The 25,565-nt window shown below is 35.4% G+C and overlaps 1 protein-coding gene across 1 annotated transcript in view; it reads right to left on the minus strand.

Annotated features, from left to right (window-relative positions):
- Nucleotides 1-2,372: 2,372 nt before the first annotated feature.
- The window catches only part of TBC1D15 (TBC1 domain family member 15), a 36,175-nt gene continuing 12,982 nt past the window's right edge, over nucleotides 2,373-25,565 (minus strand). Inside the window, exons 5-17 of the mRNA XM_063155039.1 lie at nucleotides 23,882-24,092; nucleotides 19,714-19,813; nucleotides 18,511-18,708; nucleotides 16,919-17,047; nucleotides 15,343-15,446; nucleotides 14,978-15,072; nucleotides 13,460-13,576; nucleotides 10,518-10,618; nucleotides 9,721-9,820; nucleotides 9,284-9,381; nucleotides 5,127-5,243; nucleotides 4,417-4,503; nucleotides 2,373-3,743 (exon numbers count right to left, since the gene is read on the minus strand). Coding sequence (XP_063011109.1) covers nucleotides 3,537-3,743; nucleotides 4,417-4,503; nucleotides 5,127-5,243; nucleotides 9,284-9,381; nucleotides 9,721-9,820; nucleotides 10,518-10,618; nucleotides 13,460-13,576; nucleotides 14,978-15,072; nucleotides 15,343-15,446; nucleotides 16,919-17,047; nucleotides 18,511-18,708; nucleotides 19,714-19,813; nucleotides 23,882-24,092 — 1,664 coding nt within the window. The 3' untranslated portion in view covers nucleotides 2,373-3,536. The remainder of the gene's footprint in view (nucleotides 3,744-4,416; nucleotides 4,504-5,126; nucleotides 5,244-9,283; nucleotides 9,382-9,720; nucleotides 9,821-10,517; nucleotides 10,619-13,459; nucleotides 13,577-14,977; nucleotides 15,073-15,342; nucleotides 15,447-16,918; nucleotides 17,048-18,510; nucleotides 18,709-19,713; nucleotides 19,814-23,881; nucleotides 24,093-25,565) is intronic.

The raw sequence follows: 25,565 nt of genomic DNA on the forward strand, positions 1-25,565 counted from the left end.
ATTTGGCATTCAAGAGTGTATTTGAAAGTAATGAGGAAACCAGTTCCTCACTGTTTGGCTGACTGGGGCCAAGGAATTTTGTCAAGTAATGTGTAAGGAAAAACTAAAGAGAATAATTAATGAGGCACCAGCAGCGTTTTAAAACTGTCCACTATAAAAATTTAAAGGTTTTAAGAAAAATCTTGTTAGCAACAAAACTGGGCTCCGTTGAACACTAACACCTTAATTTGAATTAAACTACAGATCAAAACAAAAACATTGCTAATACAATGTATTAGCAGTGGTTTTGTTTTGATCTGTAGCTAAATTATCACAGTATTTCTACATCTGATTCTCAAAGCAATCAGGACCTGTTGTAACATATATATAGCCTTGAATTCCTTATGAAGATTGCCTGCAACAACCAACACAAAACCTCCAAACCCAAGACAGGATTGAAGGCCAATGGTTACAACATTCACTGGGTGCCAACACAGTCACTAGCTGAACAGGACAGGCACTATTCAATGTAACTGAAGCTTTAAGTGATAACTGTGGGTAACTCACGGTCATCTTTTTACAGTTTATAACTTCCCAGTATCAAAACCATTTCCTAAACATTCACATTAGTCCACATTTCCAAGAAACTTCCACCTCCATTTTGTAAGCTATTACCATTTCTCTGTTTTGTAAGCTACCATCTTTCCCACAAATAGTAGAAAATAACTTCAAGAATGTAATTTCAAAACTAATAAGATTTCCCAAAAAGGTAAAATAAGAAAAAAATGTATTTGAAAGAACTTCATCAATATAATTTTACCTTGGAACAGATAACACTGGAAAACTGCTGTGACTAAAAAACATGAAGTTTTAAACCTCATCCACTGAAGATAATTATCTTCAAGTGTCAAGCATTAAAAAACAAAACAGGTTTGCAAGAATTAAACCAGTATTGCCTCTTTTATGGTCTGACAACTGTGGCCAAACTGTGTTCTGATTTAGCTCACATTTATTAATTCTAAGCAATCTAAGTTATTCAAATACAAAATAAATTTAAACATTCTGAACTGTCAACCCAAAGCATTTTAGCCATCATGATCCTGATTAAAGCTTCTCACAGTGTTTTTGAAGTCTCCACTGAGACTGAAACAATCAGGAATAGCTTGGTGAAGGATGAGGTTCCTCCTGCAACTCTTTGCAAGGCTACCTGTCAGCAGGAAGGAAACTACAGATAACGAATACTGCAAGAGGCCTTTTATCTTATTGCTGGGAAGCTGAGCAAGCCTACCTACCCTGTGCCCTCCACAGCAGCTGCTCACTGTTAGCTCACAAGCAGCCTTCTCATCTTTGACATCTGAGTGCTGAATACAAAGGGAAAAGATGAACAATTATACCCAAAAAGGAAAGGCAAACTACTTTATGGGCCGGTAGATTTTCTTAGCAGCCATAGCTATAATTCTAAGAAATCACAGAATTCCACTTAAATATGTCTTTCCCAAACATTTGCCTATTTGTGTTCAGTCAGTTATGGCATTCTTCAAGATCTTAGTATCTTGAATAGTTTTCTTGTGGATGCACATCCTAAATAACTAAGAACCATGCACAGTTAACTGACAGCTTGCCCACTGCATTCCTGTCATAGACATTTCTCTCCTCCTACCGTAGCTGCACTGAACATAATTTTTGATGAAAAACATTTTGCAAGTACACTTCAAAGTGAACTAGGTGCTCCAAAAAATACTGAAACTAACTTGCTTAATATCTTTGAACCAAAGTGTTGAATATCTAAGTTCTAATGCCTTTCTGTATTCTATGTCACATTAAATTAACTGCCAAGAAGTACAATGCTCACCAAGGAACAAAGGCATGATGCTTCACAGTAATTTCCTGGGCAGGAAATGAAAGGCTACAGATAACACTGAGCTGTGCATCCTTGACTTTCATGGCATAGGACTCAAGTTCTTATTAACTGATGAGAGATAGCACATTGACGATATTAAAACCAAAATCTGAACTGATTCAGCTGTCCAGTGTTTGCTGACAACTGGTGAGAGAAGTTGAATCAACTTCCAAATTATTTTAACAACTTGATTTATCTATGAAAGCCTATTGTATTACTTGTATTTGCTTAAGATGTCACAAATAACATTTGTAAAAGTAAACTGCTCCACAAGAAAAGAAAGCCTTGCTATACCCCACGCTCCAACTACCTAGAGAGGAAAGGCGTGTTTTGCTCTGAACTAACAAGCAGAAACCCCACAGCCCTCCATTACCAACAAAATATGTCATATCCATGGACTAAGCACTAGCTCTCCCCTCTGTCTCATGTTCTTACATTAACAACCAGACAACTAGTTTTTTTCTCTAAATATGATTTAATTAAAAACACTAAATCAGCTTTGACTTTTATTTTATATATGTACAATAGTTACCAAATAATGAATACACTTAATCAGTTATGTTAAATTTCACATAACGTCAAAGGACATCAGCATGGCATGGAATAAACTCACTGCCTTTTGCAGATACAAAAAAATGCATTAATGTTAATTGTGATTACTATTTTGGTGTGTGGTTTGTTGGCTGGCTTTTTTATAACCTGCTTATCAATTCTCCAAATAATGTTGCCATAAAAACAGTGTAAGTGGTTAATTGATCAGTTAATATATTAACAAGTATGAACATTAGTAAAGTTTGCAAGGTATCAATTGCAAAATTACATCGAGTGTAGGACAGAATGTATTCACATGAAAGTTAGCTTCAGTTAGAAAAGTTTTGAAAAAGAGCCCAGGTTGGAGCTGTACATTAATTTGGTCAAACTGATTCATATGAATGAACAGTCAAGTTTATTTAGATATTGAAAATACAACTATCCTTTTTAGTATTCACAAACAATTGTGTATATAGTGCGTGTATGTGTGTAAATATATATATATGTATATATAAAGTGAAGATATGTTAATGTAAAAATATACTGTTCATCCACTCCCAATTACACAAAATTCAGTATTTGGACATTAAACTGTGCAAGTATGAATGTCCATTTCAAATCTACATTCAACCAGCAACAAATACTTAGAAGTATTTTGTAAACATTTGAGATAGGGAAAATCCATTTATAAAAGAATCCTCCTTTAGCACATCAGCATCACTTCAGCTTGAAAATTTTGTACAGCAGCTTCAGCTGGCATATTGTGAATCTGCTTAAATCAAAGAGTTCACACTGTCTTAAATCAATATGTGTGAAAGCTCAGTAAATGCAGAAATTTCTTTCATTCTTAATCACCATCCATTTCCAGTTTACCAGCAAAAAGAAAATGCACTTGGCTACAAAAATATTAAGGAATGTTATTGAAAACAAAAGGCTATTTTGGTAGAAGAAACTACAAAAATAGTTAAGTTGAGTCATGTTGTAAAGCTTTAATGCAAAAGCATTACAGTACAGATTTTCTTTACAACCTTAAAGCTTAATCAACACCAAATTTAAATATCCATCTCTCAAGTGCTTGAACGAAATGTGCTCAGTGAAAGTCTCTCTCCAAGGGGACCAAGGGTAATTAGGCAGGTGCCAGGCCCTGGGTCTCAGCCGCCGGTTGAGTGCCGTCCCTCGTCCCGTTGGCAGCAATCACAGGGGTTGAGATACTCTGATAGAGTGACGGTGGACAACTCAACTCAGCTGCACTTTCATCCTCTCCAGTATCTGAATCCGGTGTTACCGAACTGTTCTCTATCCCCAGGATCTCACTGACTGTTTGAGGCAATTCCTAGAAAGGGAGCAACAGGGGAAATATTAAAAATCACTGTAATTAAATGCAAAAAGTTAACAACAAAGTCCCCTCTGTCCATCCTGCATTCCCAGGATCATTCATGTGAGAAATCATTCATCTGAATTTAGCTGCACAGAAAGCATCTCTCTCAGCAATACTTCCATTAGAGTTAACATTTTCTGTAGCTGCTTTTCAAGAAGACAGCAAAGGGAAAACACTCAGGAATTGATTCCTGATTAATACAATCTTCATTACAAAAGTTAAAGTCTAATCAACTATTACAATTACACTTCATGTTATTGAAATTAGTTTTATTGAATGATCCACTAGTTTTTGCCTAACAAGTCTGGCATGCTTTCAATGCAATGCACCTTTCAACTAGTTTTTCTCAAGCTCACCAAACATCAAATTTCTTGGAGTGAGGTTACCTAGTGAGAGTTGAGAAATCACAACCAAAAAGCACAATTCAACTTTCTCCCAGTGAACAGTATTACTCTATAAAATCAATTATTCTTACTTACAGACTTCTCAAACATAGGCACTGCACAGCTACCCAACATGCTTTACTGTACCCAGACATTCAGTTCTTTCACAGGTCATACATGAACACTTACAGCTAACTACATACTTTTCCGGTCTATAAACATTCACAGTAGATAGATATCTTTACCTTGCAATTCATCATCTGCATAGAAATTGCTTCTGCTTTGCAGAGTATATATTCCACATCGATTTTCATAGACAGTTCATTGATATGCTAAAAATAGATTCACAAGTTATAGTGAGATAAATTATAACTTTGTTTCACCCAAAATACATTAATACTGCACTGCACTGCTAGTAAGTATCACCTTATTAACCTGCCTCTCAAGCTATGAAATGCTAGACATAGTCTATAAGCTTTGAGAAATGGCTACTCAAAGATACAGTATGGGACAGCTGCTTTTCACCAGCATCCAAGGTCTGCAAGAGGAATTCATAGTGCCTCTAAATGTGACAATCTGGCCCTCCTACATACTTCCCCCTGCAGCTCACATTTTCAGAGATGATGAAGTAGATCATAGAAGATAAAGCAAAGGTTAGTATTAAATATAATAACTCATCTGAGGAGAGAACCATTTCTGATCTATTAATGATCTTATCACTAAACACAGACATCCAATAAACCATTTTGAAAGCCTGCAGGATAGACACTTAACCCTTCAGAAAATGGCATGCACCTTTCCCTGCCTCAGTACAAACCACAATCATACTGCACAGTTAACTAAAAAGTTAAGTAATATTTTAACTTAGTACCCAAAAGACAGCCCCATACTAGCCACTGGGAAGACAATTCTACTGCAGCCAAAACCAGCAAAATAATGCATAAGAATTTCGTACCTTTAATATTTCATTAAAGCCATAGTGCTTGTCCATTATTTGCTGTTTTTCAGATTCTAGGATAGCACAACAAAGGAGAAGATGAAAATTCTGACAAGGCAATTCCGTCCACATGACCTGTTAAAATATAAAACCCCACATTTGAAATGCTCATACTTTTCTGCTGAAGAGTAGTTCTTAGAATATAAATCCTCCAGCGAAATCATTTAACTAACAATAAGCTGGTTTTGAAAGCAACTAAGTATTTGTAAAATTATTTGGAATTTTACTTTTGGCCCTTTAGAGGTAACTGCAAGTCTGAGTCACCAAATGCTTATCTGCTTCTTAAGCCATTGTCCACTATATCCTACTAAACTGCTTGAGCTTGTGGTCTTGTGAATGTGGGCTCTGCCTCTGCTCATGTGAAAGAGAAGTAAGTGAAGCTAACAAATTATTTGCTTAGAGTATCTGCAATAATTAGTTTTTTTAACGCAAAGTATCTGCATTAAGTGTGAATTGGTAGAAGAGTGTCATGCCCAGCAACAGCTAAAAAGGCTCTAATGTTTATAAATAGGGTGCTAAAGTTGTTTCCACTCCTGAAGACATGTACATACAGGTACTGGGGTCCCTTCCAGCTGAAGACACATCAGCTTTTGGTCCCATGGAGGACACAATTATTCCTGAGTTCACTGGGACTGAAATGCGTAATCTCAGTACTAATACCCTATTTTAGTACATTCACAAAAACCTTTTTAAAAAGTATTTGAAAAGAACATGTATGGTGGGCAGAAACTAGGAGAACAATTTTGCGAACAAAACCAAAAAGAAGCAAAACTCTGCTTGCACAAATGCCCTGAGAGATAAATGGATTTAAAACAATGGATTTACTCTCAAAAAAGGCAGGTAAGAAATCAGACTGCTGAAATTTTTTTACTTCATTAACAAAAAACTTTTTTCATCATTATTGATGGAATAAAGCCTTATAGCTGAGCAAGAGCTTATACTAGAACTTTCATTACTAGTACATGTAACCTGTAAACCGAGTTGCATAAATACCAAAGATACCCAAAGAAAGTTCACCCAAAATAGAGTGCAATTAAACTTGAATCTTTCAATTAAGATCCAGTTCACAAATTAAATTTCACATCTTTATCAGACAACCAATATTATGTTAAAGCATTCTCTCACTCCAGTAGAAAGATTAGAATGCAAGGAAGCTGATAAAAAATTGAATGAAAATGCCTGTAATCTACCAAACACAGTCTGCCTACACAGCTGTGCATTGATTTGCTTTAATATCAAGTTGCTGCCAAAAAAAATCCATACAGTTTGCTACCGTTTCTGATAAACCTTCCGAAGTCTGGAGCAGAGCATGCACTGAAGGTTACGTATGTAAATGTGTAACAGCAGCATCACAACATGCTGCAAGGATGGAAGAAAAAGTGGCATTTAAACTATAAGTATGAAACTAAAAATATAAAAATAAGGAGCAGTAACTTTTTTCCTTTTTCTTTCTGATACAGCTACACAATTAATGACTCGTTTGTCCCAGCACTACCTCAGCAGCCATGAATTGTAACCAACGTATGTAAAGTAACTTATTAGCAGCTCATTCTGGCTTTATGTTAGCAACTGATACTAGAATAACACTAAAGCTAGATATGAATTAGTCGTAATTTTGTTAAAAAACCTTTCTTCTAGGTTCCTTCTAAACCACCCACTGTGCAAACAAAAGATGAAGAACTGGCTGGAATTACCAGGTGATATTGCCTGTCTCTCCAGTGTCAAGGAGGGACTAACCTACTTTCAATTTTGGGGCAGCTAGGAAGTGGGTCAATAGGCTATCTGGGTTGTGTTTGAGAGGCTCTACTAAAATGTGCTAAAGTTAACCCAGAGCAGTTTAACTCACACACAAAAGGCATTGCATGTAACATAGGAAATAACTGCACTCACATAACATGTCTCAGCTTATCCACACATGGTGGAATGTCACCTCTCTATCACACACAACTCCGTCACACAGCAATGAAACAATCACGTTTTCTACCACAATGGTTATGGCTCTTGCTCAGAAAATGCAAAGGCTGGGTGTTAGCCTCTACTCCAGATTATAAGAACCAATATCTCTCATTTCCAAGGTGAATGGAGATGGGAGAAACCAGACAAGTGAAGAATCTTTTTCATTCCTTTTTTTTTTTGTGATAAAACACTACAAGTCATGAAGCCAGTGGGAACAGGGAAAAAGTGTCTGATGCTTACTAAGTGGTTCATACGAGTCACAGGACAGAAATAGAGATCCAGAAGAATCCTGAAATTAGCAGATTAGACAGAAAAAGCCCCAGAAGTCCTGGAACCCTGGACTGGAATCTCAGATGGTACCTCTCCTTCATCCCATCCTACGCTCTGCAAGAGTATGTTATAGGATAATGTTGCCTTCAAATGGATTCCCTCAATTCATGTGCTATTACAAAACTGGACATGAGGTTTGCTCAGCCAAATACCCAAAAAAGTAGTTAATTTCTCTATAAAGGGAAAAGGCCTCCTCTGTCTATAGCTTGCCTTTGCAAATCCCACATACTTCATTGATACCAGTGGAGCTGCATGGCTATGCACTGGAGAAAAAACAACCCACTGTAAGATGGACTGTTCAAAGGTGACTCTAGCCTGCACATAAAAACATTAACATAATGCCTTAATTACTTTGTTTTAAAAAGGAAAACGAGATACTCCCTTTCCCATTCCCTATCTCCTAGCAAGGAAATTGAATACTTGTAGTAAACCTACATTATGATGTGCGATAAGAAACCTACAAGACTATCATATATCAAAAAGTTTCCACCATCTTCATAAGAGAGGAAAAAAAATACTTGAGAGAGAAATATAGTGTGTTTCTGTCCTGAATGTACACATATATATGCCTTAAAGCAGAGGTGATAAAAACATGCCAGCCTGGAACTATAAACTGTAAATAAAAATACTGTTGTCATCTACTTAAAAAGAAAAATTAGTCTCTAAAAAATACTGAGAAAACAACATAATACTGGGGAGAAGAGATGAGTGCATCTCCCCTCCCAAATCATTATCATTTATACCTTTGAATAAGAGAATTCTTCTATTTTTTACATATTGGTTTCCTTCTTTATGAACATTATCCATAAACTTTTTTGTCCTCTGGTTGAAATACCACCTCAATACTCTATGCTAGTAAATTCCACCAACTGATGATAAAAAAGCTAAAAAGATTTACTTTAGACAGTTTAAATACTGGTCCTCCTCTTTATGTGACTCCTTTTTCATTAGTGGAAAAAGTGAATAAAAGTATCAACATTATTTTTCATCACACCAGAAACAACATTATTTTTCATTATAGTACAAACTTTATGCATCTCAGCCCTGTTCTTTTCATTACCCCTCTGTTCCTCAGTACATATGCTGTTATGTCCTATAAAATACTCCCTCCATTCATCTGAACATTTATTCTGTTCCTCTGAGTTCTCAGTGAATATTGTGCCCACATTTTCAACAATAAACCTGAACTGTTAACAGACTTCTCAATTTTCCTGGAACGAAAAATTAAATATAAAATATTGGTAAATCTTAATTATTTCATCTGATCCCAAGATCACCTAAATCAAAAAAAATCTCATTAACCCAGAATGTTCAGAACTTCAACATTTTGATGTTTTACATAATGTTGTGTGGCATCACAAGGCCTTATCATCAAGATTAATAATCTTCTGACATCATCCTCTTCACGGCTTTGGCTAACACAAACTACCCTGACAGTGCCTCATTCAACCTAATCTATAAAGAATCACCAATACCACGAATTAATCAAACAAATGCTCTTTCTTTTATCATGAGTTGTTTTCCATTAACAGTTAACTGCTACCCTCCACTTACTACTTTCACTTAAGAGTATCAGTTGAAGGCTCCTGTCCTAAATTTACAGCCAATTTATCCAAACCAGCTCCAATAAGTATTTTTTCATAAAATTCACAAGTTTTTCTTTAGGTTAAAAAGATAAGAAATGCTCACTTGTCCTCAGGTCATTGTACTAAATCCTTTTTTTTTTTTTTTTTAATTTATCAGAGTAGTAAACATTTTCCAAAATGATCCATGCTTTTTGTTCTAAAGTCCAAAACTGCTGGAGTTTGTATGATGAAATATTTCCTTACCTCCCAGAGTCGAAGAATATCTTGAAAACTAAATTCCCTTTTAAATCTGATAAGAAGCCACCGGAAGCAAAAATAAAGGTAGCCTGAGTCTTGAGATTCTAGGAATAAGAATGTGACATTTCAGAAGCATCAAATTTGGTTCAGACAACAGGTGAAAAAAAAAAACCCTACACTTTACAGGTACATGCTTACACCACTAATTTTTAAGATGGCGGGACCTTTTTAGAATCAAGATATTTGTAAGAGTACAGCATATTTTTAAAATTGGTAACAGGATGACCCTGTCTTTTCAATAAGCATGAAGTAATTATTTAAAAATTTTAGGCATTATAAAGTTACAAGTCCTATATTCACATAGTATTGGAATTATATTTACACTTGTGAGGAACAGAATGCAGGAAGCTGTTTCAGTTACTGTGCATAAATAATACACCTACCTAAATAACTGCAAAATCCACTGTCTAGTAAACGAAGCAAGTGACTCAGCTGAATAAGTTGTGTCTTCATACCCTGCATCTGTTCTTCAAAATTCTGATGCTGTATGGAATAAAACATTAGCACTGTCACTTTTATTAACTCAATTTTGAGATTTGCAGCTATTTTAAAAGAAGTTTTGTTATTGCAACAGTGGTTCTCTCCCTTTAAGTATTTAATATATAGATACTTAACTGTACTTCTGTCTAATGAAATGTCTGCCTTTTACTGAGAAGTTTAACTGAAGCACTGAACTGTATTTCTTTGCTAACATTTTCGTATGCAGTAAATGAGAGTTTAAATCTGATTAAGCTCTGTACTTCCCAGCAGCATGACTGCACTCAAACAAAAAAATATTCTCTTTTACTTTCCTGTCAGTCACACAGTCTTTTGCCACATGCACAACTCATAAAAGCTTCAGATTGTGGGAAGTCTAAACTGCATTTAACAAAACCCAAAAGGCAGGTATATAATGAAAACATTATTGTGAACAAAATCATGCTTGAGGACTCCTGATAACTACAAATTTGTCTGTGATGGTAACTCTGGAATTCTTAAGGAGCCAAATATGCCTGTACTGTACAACAATACTATTGCAAACCCACCACAACATCAATCAACAAAAGCATATTGACTTCAAACATAAAATGACTGCTTTATAAGAATTCAAAAAACCCAGTGAACTTTATAAAGTAAAATTAACCCCAAATACTATCTGTAGCTTATCTGTTTATGTGAGCTAAAAAAAGCCTTATTTTACCATTTGATCCATGTATGATACAAAGCACCAAAAGGCATCTACTTCATTCTCCATAACATACAAGACAGGTGACAGCAAGTCGCTCATCCCCTGCACATAACCTTGATGGAGAAAAATCAGAGGGGGGAAAAAGCAAAAAGAAATTTCAACTCAGCAGTTAAACAGTAATTTTTCAAGTGTGATGAATGACTGAGTGAAACAAATACTAGCACATGCAGATACTATAATTCTCCAATTCAGTACCAATACAATTCAATACCAATACAATACAATACTGGTTGGATACAATTCAGTATCCAACCAGTAAAGATAAATTTGTATTAATAGGCACCAACATTCTGTAGATCTGATAAGATTTACAAGCCATTTCTGCCAAACTAAAGAGAACATAAAGCAAACACATTGTTCCAATAGCCGTTAAAAGATGTACAAACTGAGTTTGTACACAACATATCTTTAGTAAAAATGCTCCTATTTAGAATTCAGGAGCATATATAGATATTTTTAAGATTAAGTCTCTACCTTACACTATTGCAAATACAAACTTGTATATAATTTCCTTTCTATTTGTACTTGATTACTTTCTTCTACACATTTAAAAATTCTGAGTATCTTTGCACTGTCCCACCCACTCCCTTAATGAAGATTTTCTACTCGAATTCATTTGAAGAGATATTGAGTTGCAAATCCAGAAAAACATAATGCAACAGTCCTTATGAAGACAATTAGCATTTTACACTTCTTTTTTTTCTGTCACTGAATATGCTTTAAAGATTCCTTTATTTAAGGAAGTTGGGACTGTTCTGCTTGGACAGTACTTTAAATACACCCAAGCCTAAGACCATCTGTGTAACCAAGCAGACAACAACGAAGAATTTAACCTATCAAAGTGAGAATTAATAGTAATTAACTAGTCAAGTATTGCTTGCAAGAAGCACAAAAGCAACACATGTCTAGATCTGATTCAAGGACATGCTTTTATGTTTTGTGCCTAGAACTGGTGAATAAAGTTCATACCACCTAAAAAGTACTCACACGATTTCAAGAAAAGCTTTCATTTAACTGGAGAACGAAATGCCCACTAAAACATATCATTTTTACAAACAGCTATACAATTTTAATTGTATAAAAAAAGTTTTTCAAATTTTTAGGTTTTAAATAGTTCTTCCAGCTTTCTTGTTTGTAATTGACAGTCCATTTAAGTAGAGCATAATGATTGCTACAGGTAATTTTTTCCCCTTCTTCCCAACTCTTCCAATTACCACTGATGCTAGTGTTAGCTTATCTATTGCCCCATTGCTGCTGACCTCCCTCAATAAGAGAACACAATTAATGTATCTATCATCAATGATTGGTTCAACATAACATTTCTCAGTTGGCTGACTTTATTTCTTAATGATGTAATTATAACTCTGTAAATGAAAAGAGGTTTAGAGTCAGTAACTGAAAATATGGAGCAGGTGTGAGAAGAAAAATAGAGTAAGTAATAACAAACAGGTAAATAATTAAAAGGTCAAAAGAAAAAAGATTTGTTCCCACATATTAAATACTACAGCTAGCCAAGAATAAATGCAGAGAAAATTCTAAGACACTTTAAAAGTCCATTTAATGATAAAGCAAATTTTATTAATGCAGACTTAAGGAATTAATTGAGAAAAATATTCTATTAACAACTGTTCTGTCCCCTCCCCTATATGGCAGCTTGTGGCATTATTCAGACCCCTCTAAAGCTGCTGTCAAAAGATTAAGAGCAGCACTGCACCAATGTGTTGAAGCCTTGGACAGTTACTATGTCAAATTTACTGTATTTCCATTATTCCTGCTTGTTTATAAAACAAAAGACTTATGCAGCATGCACATTTAAGCCATCTCAACCATGTTTTTAACAGAGTGGGTGGTGAATCTGGTTTACGGTCACCTATAATGTCACTGTGCATTAATGACTGTTGAAATGTGGAAAGAGATGAAACAGAGCTACATGTTTTAACTATCAGTTTCAATTTTCTCTTTTTTCAAGCCAAAGATCAAGACTCTCTTCCAGAGAGAATGAAAACTGACAAGAAATACAGCCCTGCAGCATGATTACTACAGGTTAAAATTTTAGTCTTATGTTTCATTTTCAAAATCTGGCACAAAGTGGGCTTTTAGAATCCCAAAACTTTTCTGATACAGAATACGCAAAAAACCTCCGAAGTATACAAGAGCCAAATGTCATGCCAGGGGTGAAGGGGGTACCAACTGCAAGTATCTTTTCCCTCCCTCCCAAGATAATTAACAAGAAACCAAGACTTAGCCATCACATTAACAGTGCAATTAAAGAAAGATGTTATATGCTCTTCTCTCTGCAGCAGATGCATGCACTAAAATGTAATTTTTGACAGACTGCTAAGTGCACTTCTCAAGAACCAGCTTTTAAAATATTCACAAGAACACCATGTTTACAAACAGCTGGTTCAGCACGCTGAGCTTTAATTACAGCAGTGGCAGCTGGCTTATCATTTTTATGATATTATCAGTCTTAAAAACATACATAACACTCAAGCTCCAAAGACCCAAACCCATTTAAAACTCTGAAAAGCAAGACTGCTTCAATTCTTTTCAAAAAGTTAAGTCACAAAAAACTAAACCACAAAAACCCCAAAAACAACAAAAGAGCCCCAAAACAGTAGGTCTGTGGTGAAGACAAACTACCACTTAATTTCCAATCCCACCACAATTGATGAGTTCAGATGCCTAAGACAGACACCAAATTGAAAAGAGAAAGAAAAATTGAACAAAGTTATCTACATTATTGAACACTATAAACTATTAAATCTTTTTTAAAACATGTACAAAAAGCACCACAATCAATACAAGCTCAATTCTATTAACAGGACTTTGCATAAGCAAAGCTGCATATCACAAGCCAAGAAGGCTTTTACATTCAGAGGGACACAACTTACCTAAGTCAAAGTCATACATGCAATAGGTCATCAAAATATCATGAAGTAAAATCAGTCCTGGATTATCTTCACCTTCATAGAACTTATTTGTTCGATCTGTCCTGTTAACATCTTTTTCTAAGAAAACAGTCCAGATTTAAAAACACTTTCAAAACCAGTTGTACAAAGACAGTATCAAATTAATTCAGAATATCTAAGCTGATGATTTCTTCCTCAAACACTGTTGCAAAGCTTTGAAGTGTTTAGGCATAACTGAATGTCATTTCAAAATAAAGAATGTTTTAAAATAAATAAAATCCTTCCTATCTCCAATGAAAGTATTTGCTTACAAACAAATTTTAAAGCTTTCTGCCTCTTCTTTGATAATACATTTTATGGAAAAAATCCTGATTATAACTCAGCAAAAATGTTTTAGATTTAAGAGGATTAAAAACAATTTTATGTGAGCTAACTCTACAATGCAATTTATGAATACTGATGCGACACAGCATAATCCATAGCTGGAAAGTTCCCACATGATCATCTCAAAGACACTGTGACAGTTCATAACAGCATTTTATAAATACTGTGTAACAAGCTCCTGTAACTCAGAGCAGATGAAACTGCCTCTTTCATCAGGTAGTTTTGATGTCTGAAACACACCAAGCACACAGCATACTCCATAATAAGGTGACATTCAAGACCAATATATTTCGAAATTTTGCAAAATTTTTGAATGCAATTTGATAAAAGGAGTAATTTGTAGATTTTAATCTATTTTACTACATAACTCTAATACTGCCACATACATTTCAAATGCTTAAAAATTAAAATAATTGTCTCAACAGAAAAAAACACCTGGCCTTTTTTAAACTCAGAATACATTTTTTTCTGTTATCATTCTCTAAAAATATAGTTTATTAGTCTACCAAGAAAAAGACTACTTTGACCCTTTCAGCTTGCTTGTTGAATAACTGCCTGAAATAAGTTTAGTCTTTCTCTCAGAATAACAAAGAAATCTTGGCCTGACTCCTGAAAAAATATTTAGTAATCCACAACACTGGTGCCCAAATCTCACTACCAAAGAGAAATGAGAATACAAACTGCTAATACTCAACATAATTTGATGAAATTTTTAGAAGTAGGTGTAAAACCCCAGAAATGAGAATCCACATACACAAATCCCTATAAGAAATTATAAAATATGAACAGACACATTTTCACATTCTTATTGTATGTCCTTATTTTAACAACATTTCCAGCAGAAACACATTATGATATAACACAAAATGAAGAGTCTTTCGTTATTGAGTAAAGGAAGTTTAAAAATCCAGCCAAAAATCAGTTTGTAACACTAATACGTAAAGCTCTGAGTCACTCTACTTGAGAAAGTTTTAATATTAAGTATATAACCAAGTTTAGACACCTCTGAAAAGAGTAACATTTCATTTTTAGTGCCTCTTCATGCAGGCTCTTCAATTTCACATAAGCTTTTAAAAGTGTGTGTGCATTTAGGTATGTGTCTAAACATGAATTTACCTATAAGACTCCGGTAATCTCTTAATCTTGAGTTTCGCTTTTCCTGTTCCTCACTGACAGATTTCCACTGCAGTTTCATCCTGAAATATTCATCCCTGAAGAAGAACGACAATTTTGAAACCAAACATCCACATTTCCTTTTTTTTAATTTAACCATTCATTCATTCCACGTCTTCTTTGAGATAAATGGAATAACAACACTGTTTATGTAATGTTTTTAGTAAAACAATTTTTAAGAAAATGTCACAGGTTCTTGCATTCAACAGTTTTAGCAGCTGTCTTTCAAACAGCTTTCTACATCACTATGTCTTAAAAAAGATGCACCTTTAAAATTTCTTTTGTACGAAAAAAGTCACTGTACTCACGTTTTCCTTTTTTGCAGATTTGCTCTCTCTTCTTTAGTGCTATTCCAAGGAAAATATCCCAAAAGAAATTTCCATGCCTCTTTTCTTAAAGTATGGCAGAGACCCTAGGGAAAAATGGGTATGATGCATCAACAAAACTACTATCATACTGTAAGGAAACATTCCTAGATTGATATAACACTTCCCAAAGTAGCAACTTCAAGTTGGTTTCTTTTTACATTGTAGCCAAGTCTCATGTGCTACCTAGGTCTCACACTGGGAGGAAGCAGGAGGAAAAGAGAATGACTAAACAGAATACTGTGGAAGCACTGGATTCACACTTAGGTAAGAAAAGAAACTTTAGAAAATAATTTTCTTCCTATATTTTTGCTTCACTGCTAAAAATAAAGAACTTACAAGGCATCACAAACTTTAAGAAGTAAAAAAAGTACCTATAAAAATGTATAAAAATATAATGCTGGTTCTGGTCACAGTTGCCAAATTTCTGGTCTTGCCATAAAGTGACCTTGAGGACTAGGACCTCCATTTATTTTTTTTAAACAAATATTTTCATCTCACAAGACATAGCCAACCTTCAATTAATCTTTCAGTCAAAAATACTAGTATCCATTCAAAAAACCTGCTTGTCAGAAATATTCCCAAGTAATGCTCAACATTTTTAGATGACAAAAATATATGGAGCTGAGTCATATCCTGGTCTCATCAAGAGTTTCTTGTAACTCCTGTAGTACAGTCATAAGAATAAGGAACTTTTGCTATGAGAGTCCCCACTTTGGGGATCTTGAGTCATAAATAAAATAGAGCACTCAGTCCCCTGGTAATGGGCAGAGATTGACAGGAAAGTGGGCTACAGAAGAAAAGGTTTGTAGTAATTTTCATGATTGTGGAAGGGTCCTTAATTGAGCACATCAAGCACAAAAACATTAGGAACAGTGCTATCATACTCTACTTCTGCTTGCACTAAGAAACATACATCATGAATGCATGAAGGCAGCTGCATTCCCACCAAAATACAGAAATACTGAAGTAACATTAGGCAGAGAAACTACAGGACAAAATTAGTCCCTGAGACTAAATTCACATTCATATTGCAAAACCCCTCAGTTCAATTAAAAATACCAGCAAAAGTATTTAGCACTGCTCTGCTAAACAGGGTCAAATCCCAGCAAACAGCTGGGCAAAACCAGAAGCTTCTGCTAGAGAAGGATTGGAAAAAACATGGTAAGAGAAAAGAATAAACCAAATATCCTAACACTGAAATACTGGTCTTTTCCCGAAAGTCACTTTCATTTGTTTTATCACTTAAGCTTCTGTATTTCCAACTCATTTCCTTTAGTCAGCCACAACAAGATCTCTCTCCTTGTAGAGCACTTCATATAGCTGCAAGACTGCTGAGGGATTTGACTGGCATGAAACCATGCTTTATGAAGTCTCCCAATAAAGACAGTCTGGGTCATGCTCAAAGTTCTGCATGAAACATTACAAGTTAATGAAAACAGCATATCCACAGTTTGGGAAGGAAAGAAAAAGCCAGAATCAAGCCACAGGTCTTGCTGAATTTAGAAAAACTAGTTACCCCTTTGAATATCAATCGTTTTATGTAGTCAACATCTAAAATTCTTCCTTCAGAGTCCAGATTCTTAGCCCATTCTTCAGCTGACACAGGCTCTCTTCTACTAACTTCAGGCTGTTTCCCTAGGTCGATCTGAAACACACACAAAGGCCTTATATAAATCCCAATGAAGTGCTTCAGTAGTTGCAAACAACTGCACAAATGGTACTAAGCCTGCCAGTTTCTAATAGTCAGTGCAATTACATTTCCACATGCACATACCTCAGCAGCTCTAAGGATCTAAGGCTGCACCCACGTGAGCAAGCAGAGTGGGCCAACACAAGCAGATCTTTAGAGTAAGGCACTCAGTGCTGAGGACCTGACTATACATGTTAATATTTCAGATTTTGGAGGATGTATGTGTGTTTTAAACAACCTTCTAATTCCACAAACACCTCTGAGCTAGCACCCCATGAACTAATGCAACACAGCAAAGAAGGACAATTGGGAGCTTCACCTCAAAAACACATTCCTGATACACGAGTGCATCTTACAAGAGACCTGACAACCAGATTGGGTTTAGAGATGCTATCCCTACATAGACTGCACAATGTGACTGGAAAGATCAGTTTTGGTACACAGCCTCTTAAAAATACCAAGGATGTATGAACTTTCAGAATTTATAACACCCATGAAAAGTTTCAGTTTGTGCTTAGTCTCTCAGTTCCGAAATTCCATGTACAAGAGAATTCAGCAGAAAGCAAATTGTTACTTTCTAAAAACATTTTTATGATAGGAACCCCCAAATCAATTTGTATTTCAACTCTTTATAAGTCCAAGGCATTTGTCAGATTAAGACATATAGGTCAATGTCAATTTCCATATATAGCATTGGTTACACTTTTTCTCATTGACAAATTAAGTGCTAGGCAGCAACTTCTTAGAATTATATTGTTCATGCAGCTACTGCTGAGATATTAACACTAGCTTGAACTCAAAAAATCCCCCATATAAAACAGTTTAATGTTTTAAAAATATGTAAGCTTCTCAAATAATAATCACAAGCATTTAAAAATAAACCTTTTCCATATATCTGTAAAAGACTCCAAAAGGTGTCCACAGTGATTCATGATCCAATTATAAGTTCATTCTAGCTTTCATTCAAATCATGCATATATCTGTAATTTAAACACCCTAGACATTAATCATCCAATTAAATTTTTTTTTTAATCTCAAAAGAAACTGAGATGTTAGGAGCGATTAGCCAAGAAAGTTGGTTATTAGCCTGCATGCTCCAATTTTACTTAACGGAGCTCTAATTGACCTCAGAGGAAACACTGAACATAAAATCAGTCACCTTTTAAGGTAGTGCCTCTAACATAACTATAGTCACCATTTCATTAATTACAAACTTCCCTTCAAAGAAAACTCGCATTTGCAGGCATAAAAATGAAATATTCAAAAGTAACTGATGATGATCTTAACTCCTGAGAATAAATGGTAACATGCCACAATGGCATAAACAGTATAACTCATCATGCTTCAAGTCCTACCATTCTTTTAAAGGAGCGCATAAAAACAAACAGTGCATCCATATCATTAATTTATAGACTCACTCGTGTAATGACTTCAAATCCTGGCTCTTCCTGCTGATTTATCTTCAGCCCTGGAATGGTGTCATTGAAAAAGTCTGCCATTTCTGATGGTGGTCGTCTCTGATTTGACTGATCGCTTGAACGTAAAGTACCAACGATATAGTTTGTGACTTTGGAAAATTTTCCCATTGTGACTACGTATGGATCTTTCTTCCATTTCTGTTAGAACATGGAAAGCAAGAAAAACACAAACATCTGTGTTTATAATATATTTGTTTTATATATATATATATATATACTTGTAATTCTTGTACTCAAAGAAAAACATCAGGAAAGGTACTGTAGATCTCAAAATTATTTAAGTTTCATGTATTGGTAGTAATACAGAACAGTCATCACATGATCAAAAAACACATCTTAAGTATGAAGATAATACTGCTAATTGATGTGAAAGATTGGATAGCAGTGTTCTCAGTAAGCCTGACCTACATGTAGAAGTGGATCAGATCCACTGTTTGCTGTCAGTGATTCATGGCACAAAACAGAAACCTTACACCCAATTTCTCCATCCTCACAGAAAAAACAGTCTGAACAATCATGTACTCTGCTAGGAATTTCACACAAGTTTTTATTTGACAACTATATCCAGAAACTAACGCAATTAATTAATGAAGAATTTCTTTAATTCAACACATCAGTGGATCAACCCTCTGGCCTCATTTTAGTCACCCAAGTTTTGCTCCTGACTTTCACAAGTCCATAAGCTCCACGAAATGATAAGCCACTGTAGTATTAATAAACCCCATATTTTTAGCCAACACTGTCCTCTTTGCTGCTGTATTTCCATTATCTCTTCAAAAGCCTCAGAAAATATCAATGAAAAGAATACTTAGTCAAGGAAAACTTAGAAAATTATCATTAATATGTTGTGATAACTCCTAAAGTATTTCCTTTCCTCACTAATACTAAGGCAAATGTCTGAATCACAGAGAACATGAACTTGAATAGGTTTGAAATAACACCACAGGAAAGTTAAGAAGTCATTACATCACAGAAAACAACATACAATTAAGTGTACTTTCTATAGTAAGAATTTGGTTTAGGATATAGTTAATGCTTCTACAATGGCATTAAATCATTACTCAGCAAATGTTCCTGTGACATGGAAGGGTGCATTTTTTCAATACATGTCTTCAGAATAAAAAATGTGAAGATAATACATACTTGTAATAAGCCATATGATGGTTCATCAAAGAGATTTTCAAAAGACTGAGACAGTGACTTCTGAGTCTTCACAAGAAGAACCCGTTCATCATGTGGAGATCTGCAATAAAATTTAAAAAGGGTGTCTAGGTGCAAATGTTTTTTCTGTTAAGTCCTCAGAACATTTACTGGTTTTATGAAGTCACATTTCAGGCTTTGTGCAAAAAATAAAAGATTTTTTATTATGCAAGATCATTCATATGATGCAAGATCAATCCTTGGCACAAGGTAGACATCTAACTCTACATAAAACAGAACCTTCATGTTTCAAAAGATTGTGTTATTTTCATATTAATTCTGAATTGTACTATTTCATTCCCTGAAAAATGAAGCTTTAGAAAACTTTTTGAGAAATTACTCTGGAAGATAACTCAATTTACATGTATGTAGGTGACAAAATTTTCTTCAGTACATTTTTCTAGTTTTGACAATGGACAAAAAAATGTGACACAGGAAATGTAGTGAGACACAGCCAGCCTCAACACAATATATGCTGAAACTCCCTTAACATAATAGAGGAAGTGAAAAGAGCCTATGTCACCCATACAGTTAAGGAATTCTTTCTACCAGTCACTAAATTTTACATTGTAGCACCCTGTAAAACATTACATTAAGGAATACAAAGTGCTTTTCAATGTATGAAAGTACATCAACAAATTTCTAATCAATAGTACTACAAGAGATCCTGTCAGAATAATTCTAAGATTCATACTGATAGGAGCTTAAAAGACACCAGAGCCATTGTACTGCAAAACAGAACCATCTCAGTACAGCCCTGCAAATATATTTCTGTGTAGACTCCAGAAGCTTAATGAATACAAACCTGACTTGGTCTAACTGACTGTATTTGTACACTCCTGCTCAACACATTTGCTACTCAATAGGGTTCCACAGGCAGATGAAAATAGTGAACAACAAAGGCACTGAAACCATGCTGCTCGCAGTAATGAATCTGTTCTTTTGCTCTAACACCTACTCCCCCTGCAACATCCCATTTTGCCCCCTACTTCAGCACAGGCACCCCATTACTTCCTTAAGCAGCTGCTGAATCACCAATTTACTGCTCAGTAGGTGACAGAAGAGAGAACAGCTCAGAAAGCAGCTGACATTCAAGCCTCAGAGTTTGTATCCAGGCAAGAGAAAGCCAAGCACTTTGCCAACTGACCCTAATCCATTGCACAGACTTACATTTATAAAATACCTCTCTATTGCTCTCTCACAAAGTTTAAATCCGCTATTTCTAGTTTTTGAAAGAAAAATTACTTTTCTTTTTATTAGCACCTGCATCATCTGCCATGTTATTAAAGTCAAAGATAAGAAATTTAATAAGCCTTATCTCTTTCCCATTCCAACAGGACAGGACACTGTAAACACTGACGGATATGAAATGCAACAAGAGATCTTCTTTTGAGACAGCCAGACCTCACAGTCATAGTTCTGAGGCACCAACAGTTAATGAAACTCAACTGGCTTTTTCTAAAGAGCAGCACAGGGGCAAAGGCTGAGTCATGCATTATGTTTCTCTTAACTAAAAGAATTAAAACTTTGTACCACACCTCCCTTTTAATTAAACACACTTTCTGGACAGTCAGGGGGACTGATATGTAATTTTTGAACATTACCTGATGTGTATCAACTCATTAGGTAATGTTCAAAAATTTGCGAGCTACACATTTTCTGAAACTTCCTCACAGTCCTGTGACTTACAAAGTGTCATCTGTGCACATGATATTTTCTCAATATTAGACTAGTGTAATTAAACTAGAAGGCACCTAATCCTAAGGACAACAAAGTACAACTATTTTGTATAAATTTAGCTGCTTCATGCTGATTTCAGCAATGACGTGGTATTTATAAAGAATGGTGTTAGAGAAGAACAAAATCTTTTGAGGTAATAGGAACATAAAAAAATGCCAATAACATAAAGATAATATATACATAAGCTAAAATTTCTGCCTTAATATCAATATCAATATCCCATGTTTATGAAATACAAGTTGTGATAACAAGTAATTACACTGACAAATATTTGCTTGTGGCATCCAGACAGCTGAGTAAACATCTTTTACTAAATGAGGTTGTGAGCTGAGATACATTATGTACTAAAGAATGAATAACCATTAGGAAACAACAGAAACATACAGATTGACTCTGTCATTTCCATAGACTCTGTCATTTCCTTGGATGGCCTATTTGTTCTTTTCTCTTTCCTTAGAAAAAAATAATGGTCATAATTCATGACCAAGCAACAGAAGAGAATTTGGTGACAGAAGACATCTTAACTGAATAAGAAAACTAAAACTCGATATTCCTGCTCAGGTCAATGCTTAGGGCCATCCAAACTGAATTTCTGTAGCTATTATCGCTTTTTATTTCAAAGTTCCTGAAGTATCTGCTCTTGCATTCGTTAATGCTTACAACTGTTCAAGGTGGCAATACAATACAGCAGTACAGCTCATCCTCCAAGCTTGAACATCATCTCAAGTTTTGCTGTTTTATCCTAGAAATCAGTTCGAAAATTTCAAATATGTTGCTGCAGTCCACAGGTAACAGATTACATAGATCTGATATAAAGCTTTCTGTAACTCACCATAGAACACAGTCTTTTTCCAGAGTTTGCTACATCAGTTGCTCCTAAAAACCTGCTCCAGTTTACCAGCAGCTAGTCAGAAGGTATCCACAAATAACTAAACACAGTATGCTCAAAAAGGAACAGTTTCCTTGGGGAAAAAGGAAGAGTGGGATGGCAGGACAACAATGTTTCCCTATTTCCTGCAGGGAAATTATGAAACTAAATGAGGATGTTTAAGGAAGGGAACCTAGAGAAAAAAAACCTTCAGGACTTAAGATGACGTTTTGATTCAGGAATTTCTTATCTATAGTTTTACAGAGAATATTCCTATTTACAAGTTCATCATGTCCCCCTACTAGCCCCTCCTTTGCTCTTCCTGACTTTTCCCTTTACAAAGCTCACATACAATGCTACAGCCAGTGGCATTCCACCAACTGGACACACTGACCATGCTACCTTCTCCAAGCAGCTGAAAATTTCTGATTATCACAAAGCCTCTCACAAATCAATTCCATAAATATACAACCACTCACGTCCTACTGACTTGCTCTCCAGCAAAATTTTCCTTAGTATTACTCAGCATCAGCCTGCTCTAGTTGTTGAAGGCATCTCTGGCCCCAGTGATGCTACTAATGTAAGAAGAGCCCTCTGTAAGAATTCCTACAGTCATTTCACTATCCACCTTCAAATCTGTCATCACACTATTATGCTGCAAGTCACAACAGCAAAACACTTTTGAAAACAGATTACATGCTACACTAATATTACAGCTGTTATAGGTATCATGTTATAGCACATTTTTTTCTTCATATTCTACCTAACCTTATTTACCTGTTGGCTGCTTCAACTATATTTATGCCTACATGGTGAGCACAGAAAATATTATTTTATTCTACACTCATGCATGCTGATCAAAAAGGCTATCCTAGTAAAAACCTTGGGAGGTAGCACAATATAACTACATAACAACACCAAATTATATAACAGAACGATAGGATCTTAACTATATTTACACTCAGATAGTGGATTTGTGTGGTAAAGATCAAGAGTGAAAAGTGAAACACTGACCAGGCAAGAAATTACAAGGGAACAGAACTGTGGGGGAAAACATTTATATACTAATTGATTTAGCTGACAGTACTGTAAGTTACCTTGCACATTCACATTAATACTCGTGCATATTTTGCACAAAGGAGAGCATCTCAAATTGCAACACAAATTATCCCATTTTATAGGAGTAGCTCATGAAGGATTTAACTTTTACACTGCATGTTCGTAACAAGCTTCTGCATCCACTAGAGGGAGCAACTGAGGCATTCGGAGCTAGTAACACTTCAGATCCTAAAATACTTCATAAATCAATCCAATAATTTTTAAACTTCAGCTTACATCCCAAATGCATATGTGAAACCACAGTTTCAGTCATGTTGAAAACTATTTCTACTAATAAAAAAGGAATGGAATAACAATCAGGAAGTATTACTCTGAAATTCATTACGTGGTTTAAGTAAACCAATAATCTCTATTTTACAGAACTAAGAGTTGTCTGATACTTACTCATTCAGTGCAACATGCTTTTCAAGGCATTTAATCAATGATTTGCTATCTCCATGATGAAAGTGAAGAGCTGGAAGTTTCACATCATCCTTCAGACAGAACACCAAATAAGACCATCCCATGCCTTCTTTGTTTTGTTTGATTGATTTCAGATCTGTCAAACTGAACAGGAACGACCACTTGCTTTCTCTGTTTGCATGAGTTGTAGCATCTTAAAAACAAAATTAGCACATTATTTCAGTTTGACTTTCAGTGTTAGCAACTATAAATACATGATATCTGTCACTGTTCCTAAAAAACAAACTCAAAACATAAACACCAGCATTGGTTCTAATAATAAAATACACACTGTAACTACTATTTCTGCATTTTCCTTTGAGCCTCCTTGTCTTCTACGGACTTGTAAAACAATGACCCAGTCCATCAGGCTACTCCTCTAAAACTGTACCTACAGTTTATAGAAAAAGGTTTTTCACCCAGAGGATGGTTGGGCACCGGAACAAGCTCCCAGGGAAGTTTAATGTTTAAGTTTAAGCATTAAACTTAACAAGAGTTCAAGAAGCATTTTTGACAACACTCTCAGGTACATGGTGGGATTCTTGGGGTTGGCCTGTGCAGGGCCAAGAGCTGGACTTTAATGATCCCTGTGGGTTACCTGCAACTCAAGATACTCTGTGATCCTACAACAGAAGTGATCAAGCAGTTAAATGTACATCTGCTGTATCAAATTCCAGCAGTAAGCTAAATCCAACCTGCACCTCCACCAGGTAGGGCTACTTACCCAAACTAAACATCCTATGTGCTACAATCCTGTAACCTATATATTAGCCACAGTTACTAGCCACATGCCATGTAAGGCTACTGCTGAAGTAAGGGTAAAGGATTTGGAAATCTCCCCCTCACCCTTTCCTCCAGTAGTGTGCAAACTTGCATACATGCTGTGCAAAACTCCATATATTCAAGGAGAAGGGATTAAAGTGTACTTTACCAGAGGGCACAAAATTGCCAGCATGTCCAGAAGGAATCTGGGACACCCCCTGGCCTGCTCCCATCAAATTACAGCAATTGAAAATAAGCAAGAAGTGGCAAAGAGCATAATCAAAGTAATCCTCAGTGACAGTCACTATGGATGAAGGCATGCCCTGCTGACTGGAGATGAAAATTCAATACAAACTAGTGATGTGGTAAACCATATTTACCCAACAGAGATGCTGTGTGTGTGTGTGTGTGTGTGTATGTGTGTGTATATATAAAAGCCAAGGACTGTGTTTTACTCAAAAGCATTCATAATCTGACATCCAAACCCTGTAGATGACAGATATGACATTTAAAACCATTATAAAGATGGTAAAACAAGCACAATAATCCCCAGTTACAGGATGTGAAATACTACATGGAAAACAAGTATTATTAAAGAAGAAACACTATGTGAGAATCAGAGAAAAAAAGATTACTCAAGAATCACTGTTCTTTCATCACAACTTGTTTTTCAACATCTCTACTGAGACACTATAACAAAAATGTTGTAGCTATAGAATTATTTTGCCCACGTAAAAAAGACCATATTAAAGACCCATGAATGTCATAACTGCACATTCCATCTCCCCCTGCTGCTGCAGTATGGAAAGGCATTTGAGTAGCAAACCACTTATTTTTCCATTTTCATTTCTATCATGACACCTAG

The sequence above is a fragment of the Melospiza melodia genome, chromosome 4 (assembly GCF_035770615.1).
Source record: "Melospiza melodia melodia isolate bMelMel2 chromosome 4, bMelMel2.pri, whole genome shotgun sequence".
NCBI lineage: Eukaryota > Metazoa > Chordata > Aves > Passeriformes > Passerellidae > Melospiza > Melospiza melodia.